Below are 26,744 nucleotides of genomic sequence, written 5' to 3'. Positions count from 1 at the left end.
ATGTCTGCCTTTACTGGTGAGGTTTTTCATTTCGTAATTTTCTTGTTGCTAGTTGTGGCCTTTTCCTTTTCACCTAGAGAAGTTCTTTTCACATTTGTTGTAAAACTGGTTTGATGGTACTGAACTCTTTTGGCTTTTGATTTCTCCATCAAATCTGAATGAGGGCCTTCCTGGATAGATTATTCTTGGTTGTAGTTTTTCCCCTTTCATCACTTGAAATATATCATGCCCCTCCCTTTTGGCCAGTAGAGTTTCTGCTGACAAATGGGCTGACAGCCTTATGGGAATTCCCTTGTATGTTATTTCTTGCATTTCTCTTGTTGTTTTTAATATTCTCTCTTTATCTCTTTGTCATTTTATTTACAGTGTGTCTTGATGTCTTACTCTTTGGGTTCATCCTGTATGGCACTCTCTGTGCTTCCTGGACTTGGGTGACTTTTTCCTTTCCCAGGTTAGGGATGTTTTCAGCTATTATGTCTTAACATATGTTCTCAGGCCCTTTCTCTTATCGCCTTCTGGGGCCTCTATAATGCAAATATTAGTGTGTTTGATGTTGTCCCAGAGGTCTCTCAAACTGTCATTTCTTTTCATACTTTTCTTTTTTCTGTTCAGTGGCAGTGATTTCCACTACTCTGTCTTCCAGCTCACTGATTTGTTCTTCTGTACTATTGATTTCTTCCAGTGTATTTTTCATTTCAGTTATCGTATTCTCCATCTGTTTGGTTATTCTTTTTGTTTTCTAGCTCTTTGCTAAAAACTTCTAATTTCTCACTCTGTGCCTTCTTTTCCCGAATTCTTTGATCATCTTTACGATTCTTACTCTGAACCCTTTCTTGGGTAGATTGCGTGTCTCCACATCACTTAGTTTTTCTTCTGGGGTTTTTTATCTTGTTCCTTCATCTGGAACATATTCCTCTGCTACCTCATTTTGTCTAAGTTGCTGTTTGTATTTTTATGTTTGTGGCAGGTTACTTACATTTCTCAACCTTGGAGAAGTGGCCCTCTGAAGGAGACATCTTGTGCATCCCAGCAGTGCGCTGTCCTCCCATTACCTATATGTTCTGAGGGTCCCCCTAAGAGGGCTGCACGGGTCCTTCTGTTATGGTGGGCTATGTGAGTGACCTGGTGGGCTTGGTTGGCCCCTAGCCCGGATGGTTGCCAGGACCTGTCTGCCTTGTGTAGATGCTGCTGGCTGCTGTTTAGCGGGGCCTGGTCACAAGGCAGCTGGCTACAGAACCCTAAGGGGCCCTGAGGCTAGTGCTGGCTCAGTGATGGGTATAGTCAGTCACAAAGATTTGGGCCTGCCCATTGGAAACGGGCAGAGTTCACCCAATGGCAGGTGAACCCAGGTCCTGGAGTTAGTGCTGGACTATTGTGGTGGGGGGGAGTGGGGTTCCTGGTTCCTCTCACAGTTAGGTATGCGGTGCAGGGTATGCATTGGCCAGTTGGTCTCAGAGTACGGTCTGGCCTGCTGTGGGCAGGCTGGGTCTGCAGGATTGTGGTTTTCTTTTGTCTGCCCTGTGGTGGATAAGGCTGGTCAAGAGGCTGGTGCAGGCTTCCTGGAGAGAAGGCCTAGTGCCTGCCTGCTGGTGGTGGAGCTGGGTCTTGGCCCTCTGGTGGGCAGGGCCATGGTTAGGCATGGCTGTGGGCTCAGGAAGTCTTCAGGCAACCTGTCTGCTGATGGGTGGGGCTATGTCTCCACCCAGTTAGTTGTTTGGCCTGAGGTGTCCCAGCACTGGAGCCTACAGGCTGTTGGGGCCAGGTCTTGGTGCTGATGAGCCAAGACGGCAACCACCAGCAGCAGTTCACATGGTAGAACGTTCCCAAGTGTCTGCCACCAGTGTCTGTGTCCCCACGGTGAGCCACAGCCACCCCCCCCCACCTCTCCAGGAGACTCTCCAAGACCAGCAGGTAGGTCTGACCCAGGGTCCTATCCAGTTACTGCTTTTGCCCTGGTTCCTGGTACGTGTGAGATTTCATGTGTGCCCTTTAAGAATGAAGTCTCTGTTTTCCCCAGTCCTGTGGGGCTCCCAAAATTAAGCCCCTCTGGTCTTCAAAGCCAAATGCTCTGGGGGCTTGCCTTCCTAGTGCAGGAAGCTCCCGGGCTGGGGAGCCTGATGTAGGGCTCAGAACTCTCACTCCTGTGGGAGAACCTCTGTAATATAATTATTCTCCAGTTTGTGGGTCGCCCACCCAGGTGTGTGGGATTTGATTATATTCGTGAGTCCGTCCCTCCTACCCATCTATCTCATTGTGGTTCCTTCTTTGTCTTTAGTTGTAGAAGATCTTTTTTGGTAGCTTCCATTCTTTTTCATTGGTGGTGGTTCTGCAGATAGTTGTGATTCTGGAGTGCTCCTGAGAGGAGGTGAGCTCAGGGTCTTTGTACTCTGCCATCTCAGCCATTCCCTCTACTGTAGTTTTTTTGGTTTGTACTTACCGTGGGGTCCATATATGTTGACCTATAACTATACTTACTTATTTTAAACAGGTAGTCCTTTTAAAGTTCATACGCATTCTAAAACATCTACATTTTTTACATCCTTCCCCCACACATTGTTTTTGGGTTTTTTTTAAGAATTATTTTTTATTTATTTATTATATTTTTATTTTTGGCTGTGTCAGGTCTTAGTTGCGGCACGTGGGATCTTCGCTGAGGCATGTGGGGTCTTTCGCGCGGCGCACGGGCTCTTTGTTGTGGTGCACGGGCTTCTCTCTAGTTGTAGGGTGCAGGTTTTCTCTCTCTGGTCGTGGTGTGCTGGCTGCAGGGTGCATTAGCTCTGTGGTTGTGGCACGCGGGCTCCAGGGCACGTGGGCTCTGTAGTTGTGGCACGCGGGCTCCAGGGCACGTGGGCTCTGTAGTTTGCGGCTCGTGGGCTCTAGTTGAGGCGTGCGAGCTCAGTAGTTGCGGCACACGGGCTTAGTTGCACAGCGGCATGTGGGATCTTAATTCCCTGACCAGGGATCAAACCCGCATCTCCTGCATTGTAAGCGGATTCTTTACCACTGGACCACCAGGGAAGTCCCAACACTTTGTGTTTTTGATGCCATATTTTACATCTTCTTTTTTATCTCTTTACTGATTATTGTAGTTTTATACTTGATTTTACAAGTTTTTGTCTTTTAATCTTTGTACTAGCTTAGTTAAGTGGTTGATCCTCAGCCTGTAATATATATTTGCCTTCACTAGTGGGATTTTTCCTTTCCTATAGATACTTACTCTTGTTATATATAGCCTTTTCTTTCCCACTTAGAGAAGACCCTTTAACGTTTCTTTTAGGGTTGCTTAGTATTGGTGAACTTTTTAAGTTTCTGCTTCTCTGGGAAGTGCTTTATCTCTCCTTCTGTTCTAAATGATAATGTTGCTGGGTAGATTATCCTAGGTTGCAGGTTTTTCCCTTTCAGCACTTTAAATATATCATGCCATTCCCTCCTGGCTGCAGTTTCTGCAGAAAAATTAGCTGATAGCCTTATGGTGGTTCCCTTGTATATGACTCTTTTTCTGTTGCTGCCTTTAGATCTCTCTCTTTAACTTATTCCATTTCAATTATGAGATGTCTTTGCATCAATCTATTTGTGTTTATCTTATTTGACATGCACTGTGCTTCCCATAACTGATTATGTTTCATTTCTCAGGCTTGTGAAGTTTTCAGCCATAACTTTATTAAGTGCATTTTTGACCCCCTTCTATCTCTCGCTCCTCCTTCAGGGATGTGACCTGTATAATGTGAATGTTGGAAACACTTGATGTTATCCCAAAGTCCCTTTCAAGTTTTTCTTCTTGTTGTTCTAATTGGGTTATTTCCATCTTCCAGCTCACTTATGCATTCTTTGGTATCACTTAATCTGCTGTTTATTCCTTCTGTTTTTCCTTTTAGTTATTGAATTATTAATTTCTCATTTTTTTAAACAAATTTATTTATTCATTCATTTATGGCTGTGTTGGGTCTTCGTTTCTGTGCGAGGGCTTTCTCCAGTTGCGGCGAGCGGGGGCCACTCTTCATCGCGGTGCACGGGCCTCTCACTATCGTGGCCTCTCTTGCTGCAGCGCACAAGCTCCAGACGCGCAGGCTCAGTAATTGTGGCTCACGGGCCCCAGTTGCTCCGCGGCATGTGGGATCCTCCCAGACCAGGGCTCAAACCCGTGTCCCCTGCATTGGCAGGCACTCTCAACCCCTGCGCCACCAGGGAAGCCCTAATTTCTCATTTTTTAAAATGATTTTCTAGTTCCTTAAAATTGTGTTCATCTCTTCTTTTTCCTAATTCAGTTAGCATTCTTTTTTTTTATTGGTTTTCTGTTTTATACATACTAGTGTATATATGTCAATCCCAATCTCCCAGTTCATCCCACCACCACACCCACCCCGCTTTCCCCCCTTGGTGTCCATACGTTTGTTCTCTACATCTGTGTCTCTATTTCTGCCTTGCAAACCAGTTCATCTGTACCATTTTTCTAGATTCCACATATATGTGATCCTATACGGTATTTGTTCTGCTCTTTCTGACTTACTTCACTCTGTATGACAGTCTCTAGGTCCATCCACGTCTCTACAAATGACCCAATTTCGTTCCTTTTTAGGGCTGAGTAATATTCCATTGTATATACGTACCACAACTTTCTTATCCATTTGCCATCGATGGGCAGTTAGGTTGCTTCCATGACCCGACTATTGTAAATACTGCTGCAGTGAACATTGGCATGCATGTGTCTTTTTGAATTATGGTTTTCTCTGGGTATATGCCCAGTAGTGGGATTGCTGCGTCGTATGGTAGTTCTATTTTTAGTTTTTTAAGGAACCTCCATACTGTTCTCCATAGTGGCTGTACCAATTTACATTCCCACCAACAGTGCAAGAGGGTTCCCTTTTCTCCACACCCTCTCCAGCATTTGTTGTTTGTAGATTTTCTGATGATGCCCATTCTAACTGGTGTGAGGTGATACCTCACTGTAGTTTTCATTTGCATTTCTCTAATAATTAGTGGCATTGAGCAGCTTTTCATGTGCCTCTTGGCCATGTGTATGTCTTTGGAGAAATCTCTATTTAGGTCTTCTGCCCATTTTTTTTAAATTGGGATGTTTGTTTTTTTAATATTGAGCTTCATGAGCTGTGTATATACTTTGGAGTTTAATGCTTTGTCCGTTGATTCGTTTGCAGATATTTTCTCCCGTTCTTAGGGCTGTCTTTTTCTCTTGTTTATAGTTTCCTTTGCTGTGGAAAAGATTTTAAGCTTCATTAGGTACCATTTGTTTATTTTTGGTTTTATACCCATTACTCTAGGAGGTGGGTCAAAAAAGATCTTGCTGTGATTTATGTCAGAGTGTTCTTCCTATGTTTTCCTCTAAGAGTTTTATAGTGTCTGGTCTTATATTTAGGTCTCTAACCCACTTTGAGTTTATTTTTGTGTATGGTGTTAGAGAGTGTTGTAATTTCATTCTTTTACATGTGGCTGTCGTTTTCCCAGCACCACTTATACAAAAGGCTGTCTTTTCTCCTTTGTATATCCTTGTCTCCTCTGTCATAGATTAGTTGACCATAGGTGTGTGGGTGTATCTCTGGGCTTTCTATCCTGTTCCATTGATCTGTATTTCTGTTTTTGTGCCAGTACCATATTGTCTTGATTACTGTAGCTTTGTAGTATAGTCTGAAGATAGGGAGTCTTATTCTTCCAGCTCCGTTTTTTCCCCTCAAGATTGCTTTGGTTATTCGGGGTCTCTTGTGTCTCCATACAAATTTTAAGATTTTTTTTGTTGTAGTTCTGTAAAAAAAAAAAAAAAAAAAAAAAAAAGCCATTGATAATTTGATAGGGATTGCACTGAATCTGTAGATTGCTGTGGGTAGTATAGTCATTTTCACAATATTGATTCTTCCAATCCAAGAACATGGTATATCTCTCCACCTGTGTCATCTTTGATTTCTTTCATCAGTGTCTTACAGTTTTCTGAGTACAGGTCTTTTACCTACTTAGGTAGGTTTATTCCTAGGTATTTTATTCTTTTTGTTGCAATGGTGAATAGGATTGTTTCCTTAATTTCCCTATCTGATCTTTCGTTGTTAGTGTATAGGGATGCAAGAGATTGCTGTGCATTAATTTTGTATCCTGCAACTTTACCAAATTCATTTGATTAGCTCTACTAGTTTTCTGGTGGCATCTTTAGGACTCTCTACGTATAGAATCATGTCATCTGCAAACAGTGACAGTTTTACTTCTTCTTTTCCAATTTGGATTCATTTCTTTTTCTTCTCTGATTGCCGTGGCTAGGACTTCCAAAACTATGTTGAATAAGAGTGGCGAGAGTGGACATCCTTGTCTTGTTCCTGATCTTAGAGGAAATGCTTTCAGTTTTTCACCATTGAGAATGATGTTTGCTGTGGGTTTGTCGTATGTGGGCTTTATTATGTTGAGGTAGGTTCCCTCTGTGCCCACTTTCTGGAGAGTTTTTATCGTAAATGGGTGTTGAATTTTGTTACAAGCTTTTCCCGCATCTACTGAGATGATCATATGGTTTTTATTCTTCAATTTGTTGATATGATGTATCACACTGATTGCGTATATTGAAGAATCCTTGCCTCCCTGGGATAAATTCCACTTGATCATGGTGTATGATCCTTTTAATGTGTTGTTGGATTCTGTTTGCTAGTATTTTGTTGAGGATTTTTGCATCTATATTCATCAGTGATACTGGTCTGTAATTTTCTTTTCTTGTAGTATCTTTATCTGGCTTTGGTATCGGGGTGATGGTGGCCTCGTAGAATGAGTTTGGGAGTGCTCCTTCCTCTGCAATTTTTTGGAAGAGTTTGAGAAGGATGGGTGTTAGCTCTTCTCTAAATGTTTGCTAGAATTCACCTGTGAAGCCATCTGGTCCTGGACTTTTGTTTGTTGGAAGATCTTTAATCACAGTTTCACCTTCATTACTTGTGATTGGTCTGTTCATATTTTCTATTTCTTCCTCGTTCAGTCTTGGAAGGTTATACCTTCCTAAGGATTTGTCCATTTCTTCCAGGCTGTCCATTTTATTGGCATAGAGTTACTCGTAGTAGTCTCTTAGGATGCTTTGTATTTCTGCAGTGTCAGTTGTAACTTCTCCTTTTTCCTTTGTAATTTTATTGATGAGTCCTCTCCCTCTTCTTCTTGATGAGTCTGGCTAAAGGTTTATCAACTTTATCTTCTCAAAGAACCAGCTTTTAGTTTTATTGGTCTTTGCTATTGTTTTGTTTCTATTTCATGTATTTCTGCTCTGATCTTTATGATTTCTTTCCTTCTACTAACTTTGGGTTTTATTTGTTCTTTCCCTACTTCCTTTAGGTGTAAGGTTAGATTGTTAATGAGATTTTTCTTGTTTCTTGAGGTAGGCTTGTATTGCTATAAACTTCCCTCTTAGAACTGCTTTTGTTGCATCCCATAGGTTTTGGGTTGTCATGTTTCCATTGTCATTTGTCTCTAGGTATTTTTTGATTTTCTCTTTGATTTCTTCAGTGATCTCTTGGTTATTTAGTAACGTATTGTTCAGCCTCCATGTGTTTGTGTTTTTTATGTTTTTTTTCCCCCTGTAATTGATTTCTAATCTCATAGCACTGTGGTCAGAAAAGATGCTTGATATTATTTCGATTTTCTTAAATTCATCGAGGCTTATTTGTGGCACAAGATGTGATCTATCCTGGAGAATGTTCTTTGTGCACTTGAGAAGAAAGTGTAATCTGCTGGTTTTGGATAGACTGCCCTATAAATATCAATTAAATCTATCTGGTCTGTTGTGTCATTTAAAGCTTGTGTTTCCTTATTAATTTTCTGTCCATTGGTGTAAGTGAGGTGTTAAAGTCACCCACTATTACTGTGTTACTGTCGATTTTCTCTTTTATAGCTGTTAGCATTTGCCTTATATATTGAGGTGCTCCTATGTTGGGTGCATATATATTTATAATTGTTATGTTTTCTTCTTGGATTGATCCCTTGATCATTATGTAGTGTCCTTCCTCGTCTCTTGTAACATTCCTTATTTTGAAGTCTATTTTATCTGATATGAGTATTCCTACTCCAGCTTTCTTTTGATGTCCGTTTGCCTGGAATATCTTTTTCCATACCCTCACGTTCAGTCTGTATGTGTCCCTAGGTCTGATGTGGGTCTCTTGTAGACAGCATATATATGGGTCTTGTTTTTGTATCCATTCAGCAAGCCTGTGTCTTTTGGTTGGAGCATTTAATCCATTCACACTTAAGGTAATTATCGATATGTATGTTCCTATTACCATTTTCTTCATTGTTTTGGGTTTGTTTTTGTAGGTCCTTTTCTTCTCTTGTGTTTCCCACTTAGAGAAGTTCCTTTAGCATTTGTTGTAGAGCTGGTTTGGTGATGCTGAATTCTTTTAGCTTTTGCTTGTCTGTAAAGCTTCTGATTTCTCCATCAAATTTGAATGAAATCATTGCCGAGTAATCTTGGTTGTAGGTTCTTCCCTTTCATCACTTTAAATGTATCCTGCCACTCCCTTCTGGCTTGTAGAGTTTCTGCTGAGAAATCAGGCGGTAACCTTATGGGACTTCCCTTGTATGTTATTTGTCGTTTTCCCCTTGCTGCTTTTAATAATTTTTCTTTGTCTCTAATTCTTGTCAATCTGATGACTGTGTGTCTCGGCGTGTTTCTCCTTGGGTTAGTCCTGCCTGGGACTCTCTGCGCTTCCTGGACTTGGGTGGCTGTTTCCTTTCCCAAGTTAGGGAAGTTTTCGACTATAATCTCTTCAAATATTTTCTCAGGTTCTTTCTCTCTCTCCTCCTCTGGGACCCCTATAATGTGAATATCGGTACATTTATTGTTGTCCTAGAGGTCTCTCAGGCTGTCATTCCTTCTCATTCTTTTTTCTCTGTTCTGCGGCAGTGATTTCCACCATTCTGTCTTCCAAGTCACTTATCCTTTCTTCTGCCTCAGTTAGTCTGCTATTGATTCCTTCTAGTGTATTTTTCATTTCCGTTGTTGTATTGTTCCTCTGTTTGTTTGTTCTTTAATTCTTCTAGGTCTTTGTTAAACATTTCTTGCATCTTCTCCATCTTTGCCTCCATTCATTTTCCGAGGTCCTGGATCACCTTCACTATCGTTATTCTGAATTCTTTTTCTGGAAGGATGCCTAGCTCCACTTCATTTAGTTGTTTTTCTGGTGTTTTAGCTTGTTCCTTCATCTGGTATATAGTCCTCTGCCTTTTCATCTTGTCTTTCTGTGAATGTGGTTTTCGTTCCACAGGCTGGAGGATTGTAGTTCTTCTTGCTTCTGCTGTTTGCCCTCTGGTGGATGATGCTCTCTAAGAGGCTTGTGCAAGCTTCCTGATGGGAGGGGCTGGTGATAGGTAGAGCTGGGGGTTGCTCTGGTGGGCAGAGCTCAGTAAAACTTTAATCCACCTGTCTGCTGATGGGTGGGGCTGAGTTCCCGCCCTGTTGGTTGGTTGGCCTGAGGTGACCCAGCACTGGAGCCTACAGGCTCTTTGGTGGGGCTAATGGCGGACTCTGGGAGGGCTCACACCAAGGAGTAGTTCCCAGAACTTGTGCTGCCAGTGGCCTTGTCCCCACGGTGAGCCACAGCCACCCCCCCCCCGCCTCTGCAGGAGACCCTCCAACACTTGCAGGTAGGTCTGGTTCAGTCTCCTACAGGGTCACTGCTCCTTCCCCTGGGGTCCCGATGGGCACACTACTTTGTGTGTGCCCTTCACGAGTGGAGTCTGTTTCCCCCAGTCCTGCTGAAGTCCTGCAATCAAATCCCGCTAGCCTTCTAAGTCTGATTATCTGGGAAATCCTCCTCCTGGTGCTGGACCCCCAGATTGGGAAGCCTGACGTGGGGCTCAGAACCTTCACTCCAGTGGGTGGACTTCTGTGGTATAAGTGTTCTCCAGTTTTTGAGTTGCCCATCCAGCAGTTATGGGATTTGATTTTGCTGTGATTGCGCCCCTCCTACCGTCTCATTGCGGCTTCTCCTTTGTCTTTGGATGTGGGGTATCTTTTTTGGTGAGTTCATCTTCCTGTCGATGACTGTTCAGCAGTTAGTTGTGATTCTGGTGCTCTCGTGAGAGACAGCGAGTGCACGTCCTTCTACTCTGCCATCTTGAACTCATCTCTGTTAGCATTCTTTTTCCTGATGCGTTGAATTCTTGCTCTTTCAGTTGAGAAAATTCCTCTGCTCATTTTGCTCATCTTTCTCTGTCTCTATTAAATTAGGTGAAACAGTTACCTGCAGCAGTCCTGAAGAGGTGTCTTTACGTGGGCAGCGCCCCTGGTACAGTTTGTGTGTGTCCAGTGGCTTTGGTGGGAGAGCTGAATTGGACTGGAACGCAAGCCATGTACTCTCTCAGGGTGTGCTAGCAGCTATCAATTTGGTAGGTGGTGGGGCTTGAGACGGAGGAGCTGGAGCCAGAGCCAGGTGTGAGGTGAGGCCTGAACTGGCTCAGTTCCCACTGAGTGCTCTTTCCCCTCCCAGTACTGGTACCCTCAGTCCCGGAGGGGCCAGTGCTGGACTAAGAGGGGCTGGTGGGGGGGGGAGGCGTTTGGCACGGGTCAGGGCATGGGGGGTGTGGTCTGGCTGCCGTCAGAGATCTGGCCTGCATCTGATGCACCGCCTTGTGCAATTGCCGGTAATGGCTGCCCCTTCCCTGCTCAGGTGCCACTTAGGGTTTGAGCCACCACAGCAGTTTGTGGCCAGGCGTCCTCCTTGGTCATGGCAGCTCTCACTCCACTGTGGAGCTGCAACACAAGGCAAATGGCGCTGGGGTGTTAGCTTGGCTCAGGCTGGGGTGCACACTGGGTTGGTCACGGGAAGCCAGTCAGCCAGCAGTGCCGTTTCAGTCTGCCCTCTCTGCCCAGCTTTGGTAGCCAGTAAACATTCACACACTCCTTGCCAGCAGAGTCCAGGCTTCCCACAGCCTTCCAACCAGCCAAGGAGACTCGTCTTCCTTTTGTTGGACCCCAGGGCTGGGCACCCAATATGCGGCTCCAACTTCTCACTCCCCAGGGAGGGTGTCTGCCCGAGTAAATCTCCCTTTTCCTCTGAGTCCCCTCCCACGGGCAGAGGTCTTCACCTGATCACTTCTCTTCCCTTCCCACCTGAAGAATCCATGTGGATCTTTCTTACAGACTTGGGTTGCACAGGAGTCTTTCTGCCAGTCTCCAGCTAGTTTTAAGTGATAGTTGTTCCACATGTAGACGTATTTTTGATGTGTTCACGAGGGGAGGGGAGCTCTGTGTCCTCCTAGTTCAGCATCTTGATTCCAGTCATTGGTATCAGCTTAAAGTGTACTGTTCTACCTCTGAGATGTTTTATGTAGGCCCCATGGTAACCATAAAAGACAAAGAAAGAAAGGGGAAACAGAATATACCACCACAGAGAATAACAAATTTACAAAGGTAGGCAGAGACAGGGCGGGGTTGGGGGGGGGGGGCGGCGGGCGCTGGGAGAGAAGCAACAGAAATACAAATCAACCAGAAAGCAAACGTTAAGGTGGCAGGAGTTAAGTCCTTACATATCAACAAATACTCTAAATGCAAATGGGTTGAACTCACCAATCAAAAGGCACCGAGTGGCTGGATATATTTTTAAAAAGACCCAACTATATGCTGCCTACAAGAGACCCACGTGAGCCTTCAGGATGCACGTAGACTCAAAGTGACAGGACAGGAAAAAGTATTCTGTGCAAGTGGAAACCAAAAGAAAACAAGGGTATCTATACTCTTATCAGACAAAACACACTTACTTTATGACAAAAATGGTAGCAAGAATCAAAGAAGGTCATCATTATAAATGCTGTATAAAGAGATCTATCCATCAAGTAGATATAACAATCATAAGTACAAAGTATATATGCACCCAGCATGGGAGGACCTGAATATGTTAAGCAAATACTGACAGAAATGAAGGGAAACCAGACAATAATACAATAATCATAGGAGACCTCAATACCACACTTTGAACAAAGGATAGATGACCCAGAAAGAAAGTCAACAAGGAAATGATGGACTTGAACCAAACATTAAACCAAATGGACCTAATAGATACCTATAGAATATTCCATCCAACAGCAGCAGGATACATTCTTATCAATGGCACATGGTACCCTCTCAAGGACAGATCATGTGACAGGGCATAAAACAAGTCTTAGAAAATCTATGATGACTGAAATCATATGAAGTATGTTTTCTGACCACCATGGTATGAAACTAGAAATCGAAAACATGAGAAAAGCTGAAAAATCTAGAAATATGTAGAAACTAAACCACACTCCTGAACAAAGATTATCTCAAAACAAATGAAAATGGAAACACAGCATACCCAAACCTATGGGGGCACTGCAAAAGCAGTTCAGTGAGGGAAGTTTAGTTTAAAATGCATATATTAACGTTTTAAGATCACTAATAAACAGTACAACTTTTATACCTTAAAGAACCAGAAAAAGAATAAATTAAGTGCAAAGTTAGCAGAAGGAAGGAAATAATAAAGATTACAGCCAAAATAAAAGAAATAGAAACCAGTAAAATGATAGAAAAGATCAATAACCATAAGGGCTGGTTTTCCAAAAAGATAAACAAAATTGACAAACCCTTAGTGAAACTAAGAAAAAAGGGAGAAGACTCAAAATCAGAAATGTAAGAGAAGAAATTCCAATGGACACTAAAGAAATACACAGGATCATAAGGGACTACTAAAAACAAGTATACACCAACAAATTGGGCAACCTAGAAGAAATGGGTAAGTTCCTAGATTGATTCAACTTATCAAGACTGAACAAAAAAGAAAAAGTCTGAACAAGCCAATAGTGAGTAAGGAGCTTGTATGAGTAATCAGAAATCTCCCAATACAGAAAACACCAGGACCAGATGGTTTCATTGGAGAATTCTACCAAACGTTTAGTGAAGAATTAACACCTACCATTCTCAAACGCTTCTGAAAATCTGAAGCGCAGGGAGCACTTCCAAACACATTCTACGAGGCCAGCATTGCTCTGATACCATAGCCAGATAAGGACACTTCAAGAAAAGAGAACTCTAGACTAATATTCCTGATGAACACAGATGCAAAATTCCTCAACAAAATATTAGCAAACCAAATTCAAGAACTTATTAAAAGGGTTATAAAGCATGATCAAGTGAGATTTCTCCCTAGGATACAGGGCTGGTTCAACATACACAAATCAATAAATGTGATAAAACCACATTAACAGAATGAAAGGTAACAGTCACACGATCGTCTCAACAGATGTAAATAACGCACTTAACAAAATATAGCATCTTTTTATAACAGTAAAAAGCTTCAGCATATTGGGGGTAGAAGGAAAATACCTCAACCTAACAAAAGCCATATGCAATAAACCCACAGCTAAAATTCTGCTCAATGAATTAAAAAAAATCAAAGCCGTTACTCTAAGATCAGTAACAAGACAAGGGTATTCACTCTCACAAATTGTTCAACACAGTACTAGCAGTCCTAGCTAGAGGAATCAAGCAAGACCAAGAAAAGCTATCCAAATCTGAAAGAGAACAGCAAAATTATCACTGTTTGCAGATGATATAATCTTACCTATTAAAAATCCCACAAACTCAACTTTAGAAACTATTGATATAATAAATGAATTCAGTAAATTTGCAAGATATAAAAATCAATACATAGAAATAAGCTTCATTTCTATACACTGAGAATGAAACATCAAAAACAATAAAATGCCTAGGAATAAATTTAACCAAGGAAGTGAAAGATGTACAATGAAAACTATAACTTTGCTGAAAGAAACCGAAGAAGACACAAACAAGTGGAGGGACATCCTATGTTCATCATTCACAAGAGTTAATATCATTAGAATTTCCATGGTACCCAAAGCCATCCATTCATTCAATGCAATCTCTATACAAATCTCAATGGCATTTTTCACAGAAAAAGGAAAAGACGATCCTAAAATCTGTAGGAAACCACAAAAGACCCCAAACAGTGAAAGCAGTCATGAGAAAGAAAAAGCCAGATGTATCACACTTCCTGATTTCAAAGTATACTAGAAAGCAATAGTAAGTAAAACACTATGCGACTGGCATAAAAAGAGACACACAGACCAGTGGAGCAGAATAGCGACCTCAGAATTAACCCCCCACATATATGGTCAACTAATATTTGATAAGGGAGCCGAGAATGTCCAATGGGAAAAGCAAAGTCTTTTCAACAAATAGTGTTGAGAAAAGTAGTTAACAAACACATGAGAAAAATGAAACTGGACACCTATCTTATGCCACTCACAAAAATTAACTTGAAGTAGATTAAATACTCAAATATTAAGACCTAAAACCGTAAAACACTTAAAAGAAAACATAGATGGTAAGCTCCTTGACAGCAGTCTTGGATTTAGCGACAAAAGCAAAAATAAAGAAGTGGAACTACATTAAACTAAAAAGCCTCTGCACAGCAAAGGAAAGCATCAACAAAAAAAGAGGCAACCTCCCAAATGGGAGAAATTATTTGCAAATTATATATTTGATCAGGGGCTAACATCCAAAATATGTAAAGAACTCATACAATTCAACAGCAAAAGAACAAACAATACAATTTAAAGTGGGCAGAGGGAACCCTTGTGCACTGCTGGTGGGAATGTAAATTGGTGCAGCCACTGTAGAAAACAATATGGAGCTTCCTCAAATAACTAAAAACAGAACTACCATACGATCCAGCAATTCAATTCTGGGTATTTATTAAAAGGAAATAAAACATTAACTTGAAAAGATGTACACACCCCCGTGTTTATCGTAGCATTATTTACAATAGCCAACACATGGAATATCCATCAATGGACAAATGGATAAAGAAAAAGTGGTACAGGTACTCCCTGCTTTCCAAAAGTTTGCATTATACCACTTTGCTTTTACAAAAGACTTAACATCAGTACAGTAATGGCTTTTTTCATAAAGGCGAAAATCTTCTTTGGATTTCTTTTGGTTAGTGAAAACAGGTACTAATGTAGGACTTTTGTAAAAGTGGCATAATTTGAACTTCGGAAAACCGGGGGATGCTCTTCTCTTTATACCATTTTGCTTAGGAAAGTTTTCACAGGAACCTCTACTTTCGGATAGCAGGGGAAACTGTGTGTATGAATATTATTCAGCTATTAAAAAGGAAATCTTGCCATTTGCGACAACACGGATGGACCTTGAGGGCATTACACTAAGTGAAATAAGTCAGACGTGGAAAGACAAATAACCGTATGACCTCACTTATATGTGGCACGTAAAACGAAACAAAACAAACTCATAGGTCAAACACAGATTTGTGGTTGTCAGAGGTGGGGATCGAGGGATGGGCAAAATGGGTGAGTGGTCAAAAGGTACAAACTTCCAGTTATAAAGTCAGTCAGTCCTAGGGATGTAATACATAGCACGACACATAAAACAAGGTTATATACTGATCAGTCGATGAAACTATTGTGACCAGAGGCCCCCAATAATCTAAATTATTTCCCCCTGGAGCACTGGTTCAGTATTCGCCAGATCAGTGTCTGTGTTGACATTACAGAACATCACTAAGGTGAGTAACAAGAATCAACTATAATTTAAATAACTTAAAATTCAGGTGTTCAGTCACATTAGCCACATCTAAAGGGCTTGATGGCCACATGTGGCTGCCATATTGAACAGATTTAGAACATTTCCATCACTGCACAAAGTGGGTATCAAGCAGTGCTGTTTAAGCGAGTTATTCCAGAGAGTAACTCCTGACCCTCTGGGCCTGGTCACAGGCAGCCTTTTCCTAGCGCCCTTGAGGTGCTGTTTTTCTCACTGTACATTGCGGATCTTTATATACAAATATTACCTTCCCTTCTCAGTTGGAAAGTCCTTGTGGTTGGCCTCTCATACAGTGCATGTTTGTGCCTTGCCCAGGGATCTGCAAATAGTAGTTACACACAGGAACTCTAGAAGTTCCTGACAACCATGAGTCAAAGAAGATCATCTGCACGATGTCATGGAGAATGGCAGAGTAGGGCTCTCTGAGAATCAGTACTGCCACTGAAGCTACCAATAAGCTGGCAAAATAATGGCAGAATCAACTTCTTTGGAATGCTGGACTCAAATCAGATACTTACAGAAACCAGGGGAAAGATGCTGGGAAAACTCAGTGAGTGCTGTAGCACTGTTCTGAACTTGCCTGCCACCCCACCTCCCAGCTTCCAGCAGTGACCATGCTCCTGGCGTGGCTTGCCGGTTCTGGGCACAAGGGATGGGGATGGCCATATGGACCTTACGCTTCTAAAGCTGTGGTTGTGCATTTGACCTATCTGGTAGTGACCTGAGGGGCTGGCACAGAGCCTTCCCTTTGCTTTGCTCTTTCAGCTCCGGCCACTTCCAGGAGGCACGAATCAAAAGCATTTGAAGACTACCCATGCTATCCATGGGCAGATGGGGCAAGCAGCAGACAGAACCAACAACCTAGATGGGAGGAGGCTATGGAGGAGGGTCCTTGGGGGCATAAGGGCTTCAAAGGGCTCCCTAGTGCATTTGCACGCCAAACCCTGACACGAGCTCAGAAGAGAACTGACCACACTGAGACTCGCACCACTCCTTGGGCTCCAAGGTAAACGCTGGAGGGGAGTTGCAGGCAGCGCGGCTGAGCGCTGAAGGAGCAGCCCAGAACCAACCTGCAGAGTGTGGGAGGAGATCTTTTTGGTGCTGGGTGTTTAAGGAAATCTGTCATTGGCTCACCGCTGAAACGGTGGAACAGAGATTCTGTCGATCACACATGACAAGGAGTACACTCTTTCCGAAAAGAGTTTCTAAAAGCCATTTAAAAAGTGAACAACTGCAGCCCTCAAGAAACAACAGCAAACCCTGGGGAGGGAGGAAAAAGTGATTTCCAGAGTTACTGGGTTATGGTATTCAGAATGTCCGGTGTTCAACAAAAAATTACAAGGCTTACAAAGAAACAATGGTAAAGGTAACTATATAAATAAATCTTGGTGTGTTACTCCTCTTTTTATTTATATGACTTAAAAGACAAGTGCATAAAACTGTAATTATAAATCTAATGTTAATGGGGATACAGTATTCTAAGATGTAATTTGTGATGGCAACAATAACAGCATAAAGTGGGAGAGAGGACAGAGCTGTATAGGAGCAGGGTTTTTGAGAGCTGTTGAAACCAAGTATCGATTCAAACTATACTGTCATCAATTCAGGATGTTAATTGTAGTCATCAGAATAACCACTAAGAAAAAACATAAAAACACACAGAAAGGAAACAAGGTGGGAATTGAAATGATACATTAGCAAAACCAAATCAAACACAAAAGAAAACAGTTTTGGAAGAAATTGGGGGAAAAAGATGAAACTCATAGAAAATAAATGGAAATAAGATAGAAATAGGTACTCCCTAATTTAGAAGTCGCTTTATATTTAAGTAGATTAAATTCACCAGAGGTATTGGCAAAATGGATTATAAAAGCATAAGCCAATTATATACTATCTACAAGTGACTCATTTTAGAGCCAAAGTCACAAACAGATTGAAAGTATGGAAACATATTTTCCACGCATTAATAACCAGTAGAAAGCTGGCATGATATGTATAGCTGATTCACTTTGTTATAAAGCAGAAACTAACAAACACACCACTGTAAAGCAATTATACTCTAATAAAGATGTTTAAAAAAATAATAAAATAAAATGAAAACAAAACAAAAAAAGAAAGCCGGCATGGCTACTAGTATCCGGAAATAGACTCTAAAACTCATTACAAGAGACCAAAGAGGGGCATTATATACTGATAACAAAGTCAATCCATCAAAAAGACATCACAATTATAAAGATACACACACCAAACAGCAGGCCCCCCCCCCCAAATACAGGAAGCAAACCTTGACAGAACTGAAGGGAGAAACAGACCTACAATTAACAGCTGGAGACCTCCACACCCCAATTGCAATAATGGGCACACAGAACATCTAGACAGGAGAATAAGGAAACAGAGGACTTGAACCCCACCCGCCAGCCAGACCTAAGAGACCCGCACAGAGCACTCCAGCCACGACCGCAGGGCGCACTGCTCTCAGTGCACCGGAACGCTCTCCAGGGCAGGCCACAGGTTAGGCCACCAAACAAGTCTCCTCCGTACACGAAAAAAGAGTAACATCGTACGAAGTGTCTTCTCTAACCAAATGCAATAAAGCTAGAGATCCATACAGAAGGAAAAGTGAAAGATTCCAAATATGTGGAAATTAAACAACATAGTCTTAAAACAACCAAATCAAAAATGAAATCACGAGGAAAATTAGAAAACACTTTGAGACAAAGGAAAACAAAAACACAGTATACCAAAACTTAAGGAATGTAGCAAAAACAATGGTCAGACTTGTTGACAAAAATTCAATTAACAATCAAATGAAGAAAGAAAAAAGGGAATTTTATTCAAGCCGAACTGAGGATTCTGAGAACTGTTCTGCCTGTTTAGAAGTCCAAGGCACAGTCAGACATTTTTGAGACAAAGGATCATGTATATAAAAATGACATACTGGTATTTTATAGCAGCTTCACCACAATACATAGTCCAGGTAAGCACGTACAAAGGAGCAGCATGTCACCATGACCCCCTACAGAGCTGGGAAAGAACGCTGTTCTTTCAAGAAGTTACACTGCTAGCGTCAGAAGGAAAGGAAAAAGTGATCTTTGTGGTTGAGTGGCCGCTCCGCCTTTGAGGAGCTCTGGTTAATGTGTAATGAGACGCACACTGCACATTAGGGGGGGAGGGAGGAGACCCAGACAAACACAGAGGGAGAATTTTTAAATCTTTCTAGTCCTGCCTTAAAATATAAATTTCATTTCATCACACTTTAGTGCCTACATTAAAAAAGAAAGATTGCAAATGAGTAACCTAATGCTACACCTTTAGGAACTAAGGAAAGGAAGAGCAAACTCAACTCAATACCAGTAAACTGAGAAAATAGTCAAGATGAGAAGCACAGATAAAACAGCACAGAAAAAGAGATGCAACAAAACCAAACATTGGTTCTTCGAAGAGCTCAACAAAATTGACACACCTCTTTCCAGACTGATTCAGGAAAAAAAAACAAAAAACAAAAAAAAACTCAAATAACTAATATCAAAAATGAAAGTGGGGGCTTCCCTGGTGGCGCAGCGGTTGAAAGTCTGCCTGCCAATGCAGGGGACACGGGTTCGGGCCCTGGTCTGGGAAGATCCCACATGCCGCGGAGCGGCTGGGCCCGTGAGCCACAATTACTGAGCCTGCGCGTCTGGAGCCTGTGCTCCGCAACAAGAGAGGCCGCGATAGTGAGAGGCCCGCGCACCGCGATGAGGAGTGGCCCCCGCTTGCCGCAACTGGAGAAAGCCCTCGCACAGGAATGGAGACGCAACACAGCCATAAATAAATAAATAAATAAATAAAAATAGCTTTACCTTTAAAAAAAAAATGAAAGTGGGAACATCATCTACCTTACAGAAATAAAAATGCCAACTTATCAAAAGCTCCTAGAAACATAAATTACCAAAACTGACTTAAGAAACAGAAAATCTGAAGAGATCTGCAACAAGAGACTTCATCAGTAATAGAAAAAACCTCCCCAAAAGAAAAGGATGGCTTTACTGGTGAATTGTCCCAAACCCTGAAAGAAGAATTAACACCAATCCTTCTCAAACTCTTCCAGAAAATACCAGAGAAGGGAACACTCCCAAACTCGTTCTATGAACCCAGCATTACCCTGATACCAAAGCCAGACGGAGGCTCCATAAGAGAATTACAGACTAATAACCTTTATGGACACTGATGCAAAAATCCTCAACAAAATACTAGGAAATGGAATCCAACCTCAGAGTAAAAGGATTTCTCACCATGGCCAGGTGGGATTTGTCCCAGCACTGCAAGGGTGATTCAACATCTAGTATCGGGCTTCCCTGGTGGCACAGTGGTTAAGAATCCGCCTGCCAATGCAGGGGATGCGGGTTCGAGCCCTGGCCTGGAAAGATCCCACATGCCGTGGAGCAACTAAGCCTGTGTGCCACAACTACTGAGCCTGCGCTCTAGAGCCCGCGAGCCACAACTACTGAGCCCACATGCCACAACTACTGAAGCCCACGCGCCTAGAGCCCATGCTCTGCAACAAAGGGTAGCCCCCGCTCACCACAACCAGAGAAAAGCCCGCGTGCAGCAACAAAGACCGAACGCAGCCAAAAATAAGTAAAATAAAATAAATTTTAAAAAAAATCTAGTATCAATTGTTGTAATATACAACTTTAATAGACAAAGGAGAAAAAACACAGGTTCATCTCAACTAATGCAAAAAAGTATTTGACAAAATTCAACACCATTTCACAATCAAAACACACAGCAAACTAAGACTAGAAGGGAACTTCCTCAGCATGACAAAGGACATTGCTGAAAACCCACAGATGACATCATACTCACTGGCGAAAGATGAAAACGTTCCCCTGAGATCAGAAACAAGACAAGGACGCCCACTTCCACCCCTGCTACTCAACACTGTACTGGATGTGCTAGCCAGAGCAATCAGGCAAGAAAAAAGAAAAGATATTCAAATTGGAAAAGCAGAAGTAAAGCTCTCTCTATCACAGACAACATGATCCTATATATGAAAAGTCCCAAGGATACGCAAAGTAAGTACTAGAGCTAATAAATTAATCCAGCAAAGTTTCAAGAGAAAAGATCACCACACAAAGGCAGTTGTGTTCCTCTACACCAGCAATGACAATCCGAAAAGGAAACTGGGAAACTGTGTAAATACCTAATATCTACAAATACACAGCAGCATCCAAAAGAATAAAATACCTCAGAATAAATTTAAACAAGGAAACCGAAAAGTAGAAACATCAAAAACTAGTAAAAATTACAAAACACTGCTGAAAGAAAGACAAATAAAAGGAAAGACACTGTGTTCATGGACTGGAAGCCTTAATATTGTTAAATAGCAAAACTACCTAAAGCAATCTACAGATTCAGTGCAATCCCTATCAAAATTCCAATGGCCTTTGCTTTTTTAAAAAGCCAGTCCTTAAATTCTTCAATTTCATGATGTTCAAAGAGAGTAAGTACAACCCCCACAGCTGTGTTGTCACTTTAATATACAGACAATATTCCAAAGTTCAAAAATATCTATCTTAGCGGAAGTTACTGGTCATTAGTTAATAAACAGCACTTCAAAAATTCTTGCAAGTTGATGGAATAATTTTTATTTTAGAAAGTGTTTAAAGTTCACATCTTTACTCTTTCCCCACGATTTTATTTTGTCGATTAGAAGCTATGTGTAGGCGTCCCGTCCTAAGGGAACCTGGAATGTTCTGTTTTTTTTTCTTTAAATGTTTCAGCCACGCTGCGCAGCAGGCTGGCGGTCTCAGTCCCCCGACCAGGGATCGAACCTGCGCCCCGTGCAGTGGAAGCGCGGAATCTTCACCACTGGACCGCTGGGGAAGTCCCCATGAACGTTTTTTATTAATGCCATCATGCATTCAACCTGTATCTATCAGAATAAGTTTGTCAAGTAATAGAATGAAATAATTATAAGATGAAATGTTTGCTTGTGAAACTGCATAAAAGCTATATACTACTTCAGGAAAAAAAACTTTTAATGTTCCTTAGTCTTAAGATTTACTATTTCCTAAAATCATACAAGAGTTTCTAACTAGAAATGTTTGAAAAAACAGTAACAAAAAGCTCAAAGCCAACCTGAAATCGGCTCCAGGTGGGGACGACTGGGGTGGGGACAGAGGCTCTCTGAGTGGAGAGGAAGCTGTTTCTGTAACTTGATCTGGCCGCTCTAGGATGCATGTTTTATCTCCAAATAAGGGTTCATTTCAAACAGGGATTTCTTTTATTTTCCTAGAACTGGAATGCTTAGTGCTATCCGTACTTTCATACTTGGAATTTCTGAAGCTTTCCTGAGTCTGGGATGCAAAGCTCTTTCGTCCACCTTCCCGTTGTGATCAGAGTAGCAAAAGTGAGTGCTAAGACCAAGGTTTTTCTCTCTCCTAAATACTTTCTCTTCTAGAGAACAGTTCTATTGTAAAATGTCAAAACTAGAAGAGAAAAATGTGAAAGGAAAAAACCTACAAAAATATCCTAAAACGTCAAGTACAATCATTTCTAAATATAATAAGCCATAATCATAGCCTGACCTGTTCTTATTCCTGTGCTGCTAATATGACTCTCACAAAGTCTCCGGGACAAAGTCTTCTGGGTGTGACTTCCACGGCGCCGTGAGGCACGGTCGCAGAACACTCAGGTGCACAATGAACCACCACAGCTCTCGGTCCACTCAGAGCACTCGCGGTCTGCTACGGTCTTGGTTCGGTGCTTGCACGAGCCTGCCCTTCTACATCCATTCTGACTCTGACCTAACCTTTGATTACGGCCTAGCCATTCACCCACGCCAGCATTCACTTCTTCATCACAACCTTGATTAAACTCGCCACACAACTCCGGTGCTTAGGGACGATGAGCCCACTGATTGCTTGGATCAAAGTTTAGGACACTCTCTCCACACGCATGCCCTTTCTCTGCTGACTCCCTGGGACCTCACATCCAGGGCTCCCACCCTTCCCAAGTTCTGCCGAGGATGTTGGGGTCTGTTGCCTGGTCAATCAAGCACTTCACCTGGGCCTCTTCTGAAAGTCCACTGCCTGGCCCCTGGGCACGAATGTTGTGATCTCTGCTTCCTTGAGCTACAGCGATGTAATGCTCAAAGGCAGGCGCCTTCTCATGGCCCAGACGTAACTCATCACTGGAAAAAAGATTAAACAAACATGAAGACACAAACCACGCATTATTTTTCCTGTCCAAACCAGACATTCCCTCTCACCATGCAGAATATTTTCTGTTGCTCATAACCTTAAAGCCAAGAGATTCGATCTGCAGGAAAACAGAACATGATGGAGGCTGGGCACGCCTGTCCTCACGTGTTTGTGTGGACTCACTTTTACTTCGCTTGGGTCAGTACCCGGAATGGAACGTGGGGCCCTACGGTACCCCACGTCTAACTCTTTGAGGAACTGCCGCACCTCCCCAGAGTGGCTGCACCATTTCACCTTCCCAGCAGAAGCACCCGAGGGCTCCGACTTCTCCAGCCCTCACCAACAACTCGCTATATTCCATTTTTTGATTCCAACAATCCTAGTGGGTGTGAAGTGGAATCCACTTCCCTTTATCTGATGACTAATGATGGTCAGCATCTTTCCACGTGCTTATTGGCCATTTGTGTATCTTCTTTAGAGCAATGTCTGTTCAGGTACTTTGGTCATTTTTTAATTGGGTGGTCTTTTTATTATTCAGCTATTAAGAGTCTTTTATGTATTCTATACACAAGTCCCTTAGCAGCTGTATGACTTTCAAATGTTTTCTCCCATTCTGTATTTTTATTTTCCTGAGGGTAAGCACAAAAGTTTTCAATTTTGATGAATTTATCTGTTTTTTCCTTTTCTTGTTTGTGCTTCTACTGTTATACTTAAGCGTGCCAAATGTCACTGCCAAATCCCAGGTCCTAAAGACTTACCCCTGTGTTTCTTCCTACGTGTTCTACAGCTTTAGCTCTTACAGTTGGGTCTTTGATCCACTTTGAATTAACTTTGTATGTGGTGGGCGGTGGACGCTCCACCCTCATTCCTCTGCCACTTGTTGGAAAGACCACCGAATGGTCTTGGCACCTTTGTCAGAAAACAACTGACCACAGACAGCCTTTTACTGTTAATTAATGGGAAAGTCCAACTTTTTTTCCTTCTTGTGAATCATTTCTACACATTCCTGTTTGTTTTAGACCTCAACCAGAAAAACGCGAAAGCGAAGTTAAAGGTGACCCCATCTGCACACTGGTTAGTGAGCCGCCACTGTGCTCTCCGCCCCTCGGGGCTATGCCACCCAGGTCCCATCTGTCCTGAAAAAGGACAAGAGCAAGTTTAAAACCTAAACCTCCTCGTGCAGGTAAAGATAGTCACGCAACAGTGTAGGAATGCGGTGCAGGGGCCCCAGGCAGCCTGGGAGGGGCCCCAGAGTTAGGACCTCGCAGGGCGGTGGAGAGGCCGGCCTCCTCAGGCCGTGGCCCTCCATCTGTCAGTGCCGACACCACAGGCCGAGGATAAACATATGGTGTTCAGTGATTCTTCCGAAACGCCAGCGTGTTGGCGTGTGCTTGTTTCTTCCACAAATAACGTCTTACCAGGTAATAACTGCTGGATTGGCACCTGCTAACTTTCTCTTAGCGTGATGTATCTTCTGCCGGGGATACCAGTTTTTTTCAGTTACATTTACTTCTTGAATCCATGATCCTCCTTTTCTTAGCATTTTCTGTTCAAAATTCTAAAGGAAAGGAACATGATTTTTTTTCTCTGCTTAACAGTATACATGATCACATTCACACAGATTCAACAAGTAATGATCTTAAACAGAATCTCTAACTGGGGAGGGCGCCGCAGCTTTTTATGCAAACTCTCACGGCAGCACAAATAACAGTGACCACGACCGTGAGGGTCTTACCCTTAGGCTTAACGCATCCCTCCCTGTGGAGGGTACCATTGCTATGCTCCCTTTTGGGGGGCAGTATCGTGAAGAACCCTTGAGATTTAAGAAAGCACTATCTGTCTTTATGATCAAGGAAGACCTTGTGTGGAACGGATTTTAAACTAAAACTTGTCTCAGAGAAACCAAACCCACCATCACCAAAGGGTTAAAAATACTCTCAAGCCAGTTTCCTACAAATAAAAGGAACGTCTCATCTGATTTTCAAGCCAAGCCAAATGATCCCAAATGTTCATTCTGAAAAAGTGCTGTACAAAACAGTAAGTATTTTAGTAAACACAACATGACACATTCCCACCAGCTAACAGGAGATGCGGGTCAATCACAGGCATGCTGTAACAAAGGCACAAAGTGCGAAGAGACCACCGCACCTTCCAGTCGAAGGACGGCTCCTTCACAAACACGTCCATGGCGGTGGTGAGCAGGTCTGGGCGCGAGCGGAAAGCCCTCAGCGCACACACCATGGTGCTGCCCACGAGCCCCGTTTCTTTCAGTGGTAGCATCAGCGTGATAAACTGGCGAGTCAGACGGAAAGGCATCAGCTCAGGGACCGGCAGAAACTACAGAGAAAAGGACGTGTGAGAAGCAGTGGGCGCGAGGGAGGGCCCTTCCATGGCTGTCGCTCACGCGTGGGGAGCACACCAGCTCCTGCCACACAGACGTGAAGTCCCTGTGCCCAGGAGCAGTGACACAGCCACGGAGACGGCGACTCGGAGCTTGATGTCAGGGAGGGTGTGCTTCACAGCCCCGCGGGATGTTTTCATGACGGGGCTTCATAGAACCTCCGACCTTTTTACAGGAACACGTTTCTCTTAGCTCTGATTACCTAATTAATCTATCAGCACACCTTCCACAACCTGTCTGCACAAGGCTGAAACAGAGCTGAGATTTTCCCTCTCCCCAAGAATGACAACTTCAACGACCATGCAAACCGACTGTTTCCAGAGGGGTCGCGAAGCCCAAGGGCAACTCCAGCCCAGAGCAGAGAAGGGCACACTCACCTGGGTGGCTGATCCGAACGCATGTCCGAAGTCGATCCCAATCACGCCGCCCGTCTCCAAGCTCACCATCAGGTTGTTCAGATGCCTGTCTCCGATGCCCAGGACCCAGTGGCTGATGCACAGGAGTGCGTGGGAGCTGGCAAAGTGGCTGCGGAGAGCCAGGAAGGCCTCGGGGCCGGTGCTCATCTTCAGGAAGGCCCGCCTGCAGGGGCACAGTCGTGTGGCCTCTGCCCCCGCCCCCACCCCCCAGCCCCCGTGAGCAAAGTCGGAAACACTCTTACTTTAGGAGATCGGCCGGCACTTGACTCTCTCTTTTTCTAAAAGATGTGACTGTCTCAGTGCGACTGGCCCCCCTACGATTTAATAATGGGAAATGTCTGATTAGAGCTTCTCACGACTTGAAATTTAAAGCTCTTTGTTATAGTGAAGCTCGAATACCAGATTAACTAGATTTTGATGATCCGAGGCAAAGCTTTCTAAGAAACAAAAGTGAATACGCAACCTTGAGAAGAACGAACTGGTCGGTACAACACATACTTGAACATGAGCGCGTAGGCCCCGGGGTCACACCTTCCCGACATCCTCCTCAGCCAGTCTCTATACTCAGACGCTGGTGCCCGGGGGTCACTAACAAGTAGGGAAAGAGAATCAGCATTAGGAGGATGTCTAGGGTCGCTGATTTCAGAGGCAAACATCACCAGGAATTCACTGAAAAGGAGTGAAGAGTCGGGGAGAATAAACACGACTTGAATCATATTGAATATTAACACTGAACTCTGCTGCTCTGGGTCTAGGATTTCAACACACCGTTATCCATTCTTAATCACTCCTCAAGAACCACGGCTATCCCCTGTGCAAAAGTTCAGGCGTAGAACCACCAGATACAATAAATGTCCCACTTCACACACAGGAACATGATGGGCTGGCGATGCAGGCATATGGTCCCACACGCCTGACCCTGGGCGGGACCCCTCGCAGCAGGACAGCACCACGTGCAACTTGTTTAAAGCAGGTACGTCACTAAAGAAACAAAATGACCACAAGCTACTTGTTGAAGACAGCCTGTCTGCTTTTGTCATTAAACACTGCCACGTTTTTTTTTTTTTAACCATTTCCAGTATGCAGACACAGACAAAATCCATAGTAAGTGCCAAAAAGTATCTTCTTAAATGATGATGGATTTGAATTGAATTTGAAAAGCTTGTTTTCAGTAACGCTTC

The 26,744-nt window shown here is 42.9% G+C and overlaps 1 protein-coding gene and 1 long non-coding RNA gene across 13 annotated transcripts in view; one reads left to right on the top strand and one right to left on the bottom strand.

Moving 5' to 3' along the window:
• The first annotated feature begins 1,445 nt into the window (after positions 1–1,445).
• LOC309615038 lies at positions 1,446–21,172 on the top strand. The gene is made up of 2 exons (XR_014236515.1): positions 1,446–10,350; positions 16,328–21,172. It is a non-coding gene; the product is annotated as an uncharacterized lncRNA (long non-coding RNA).
• The window catches only part of PRKDC (protein kinase, DNA-activated, catalytic subunit), a 152,519-nt gene continuing 146,938 nt past the window's right edge, over positions 21,164–26,744 (bottom strand). For 10 of the 12 annotated variants that reach the window (XM_082364137.1, XM_082364131.1, XM_082364136.1 and 7 more), the window contains 6 exons: positions 26,062–26,151; positions 25,806–25,877; positions 25,525–25,726; positions 24,895–25,083; positions 24,165–24,304; positions 21,164–22,736 (listed from right to left, as the gene is read on the bottom strand). In XM_082364137.1, the coding sequence (XP_082220263.1) occupies positions 22,532–22,736; positions 24,165–24,304; positions 24,895–25,083; positions 25,525–25,726; positions 25,806–25,877; positions 26,062–26,151 (898 nt within the window). In that variant the 3' untranslated portion in view covers positions 21,164–22,531. Of the gene's footprint in view, positions 22,737–24,164; positions 24,305–24,894; positions 25,084–25,524; positions 25,727–25,805; positions 25,878–26,061; positions 26,152–26,744 lie in introns of those variants that run through there. The other 2 variants (XM_082364141.1, XR_014236507.1) reach the window with 2 other exon arrangements.

The sequence above is a fragment of the Balaenoptera borealis genome (assembly GCF_965194805.1).
Source record: "Balaenoptera borealis genome assembly, chromosome: 17".
Taxonomy (NCBI): Eukaryota; Metazoa; Chordata; class Mammalia; order Artiodactyla; family Balaenopteridae; genus Balaenoptera; species Balaenoptera borealis.
This window is presented reverse-complemented; position numbering and strand designations above follow the sequence as displayed.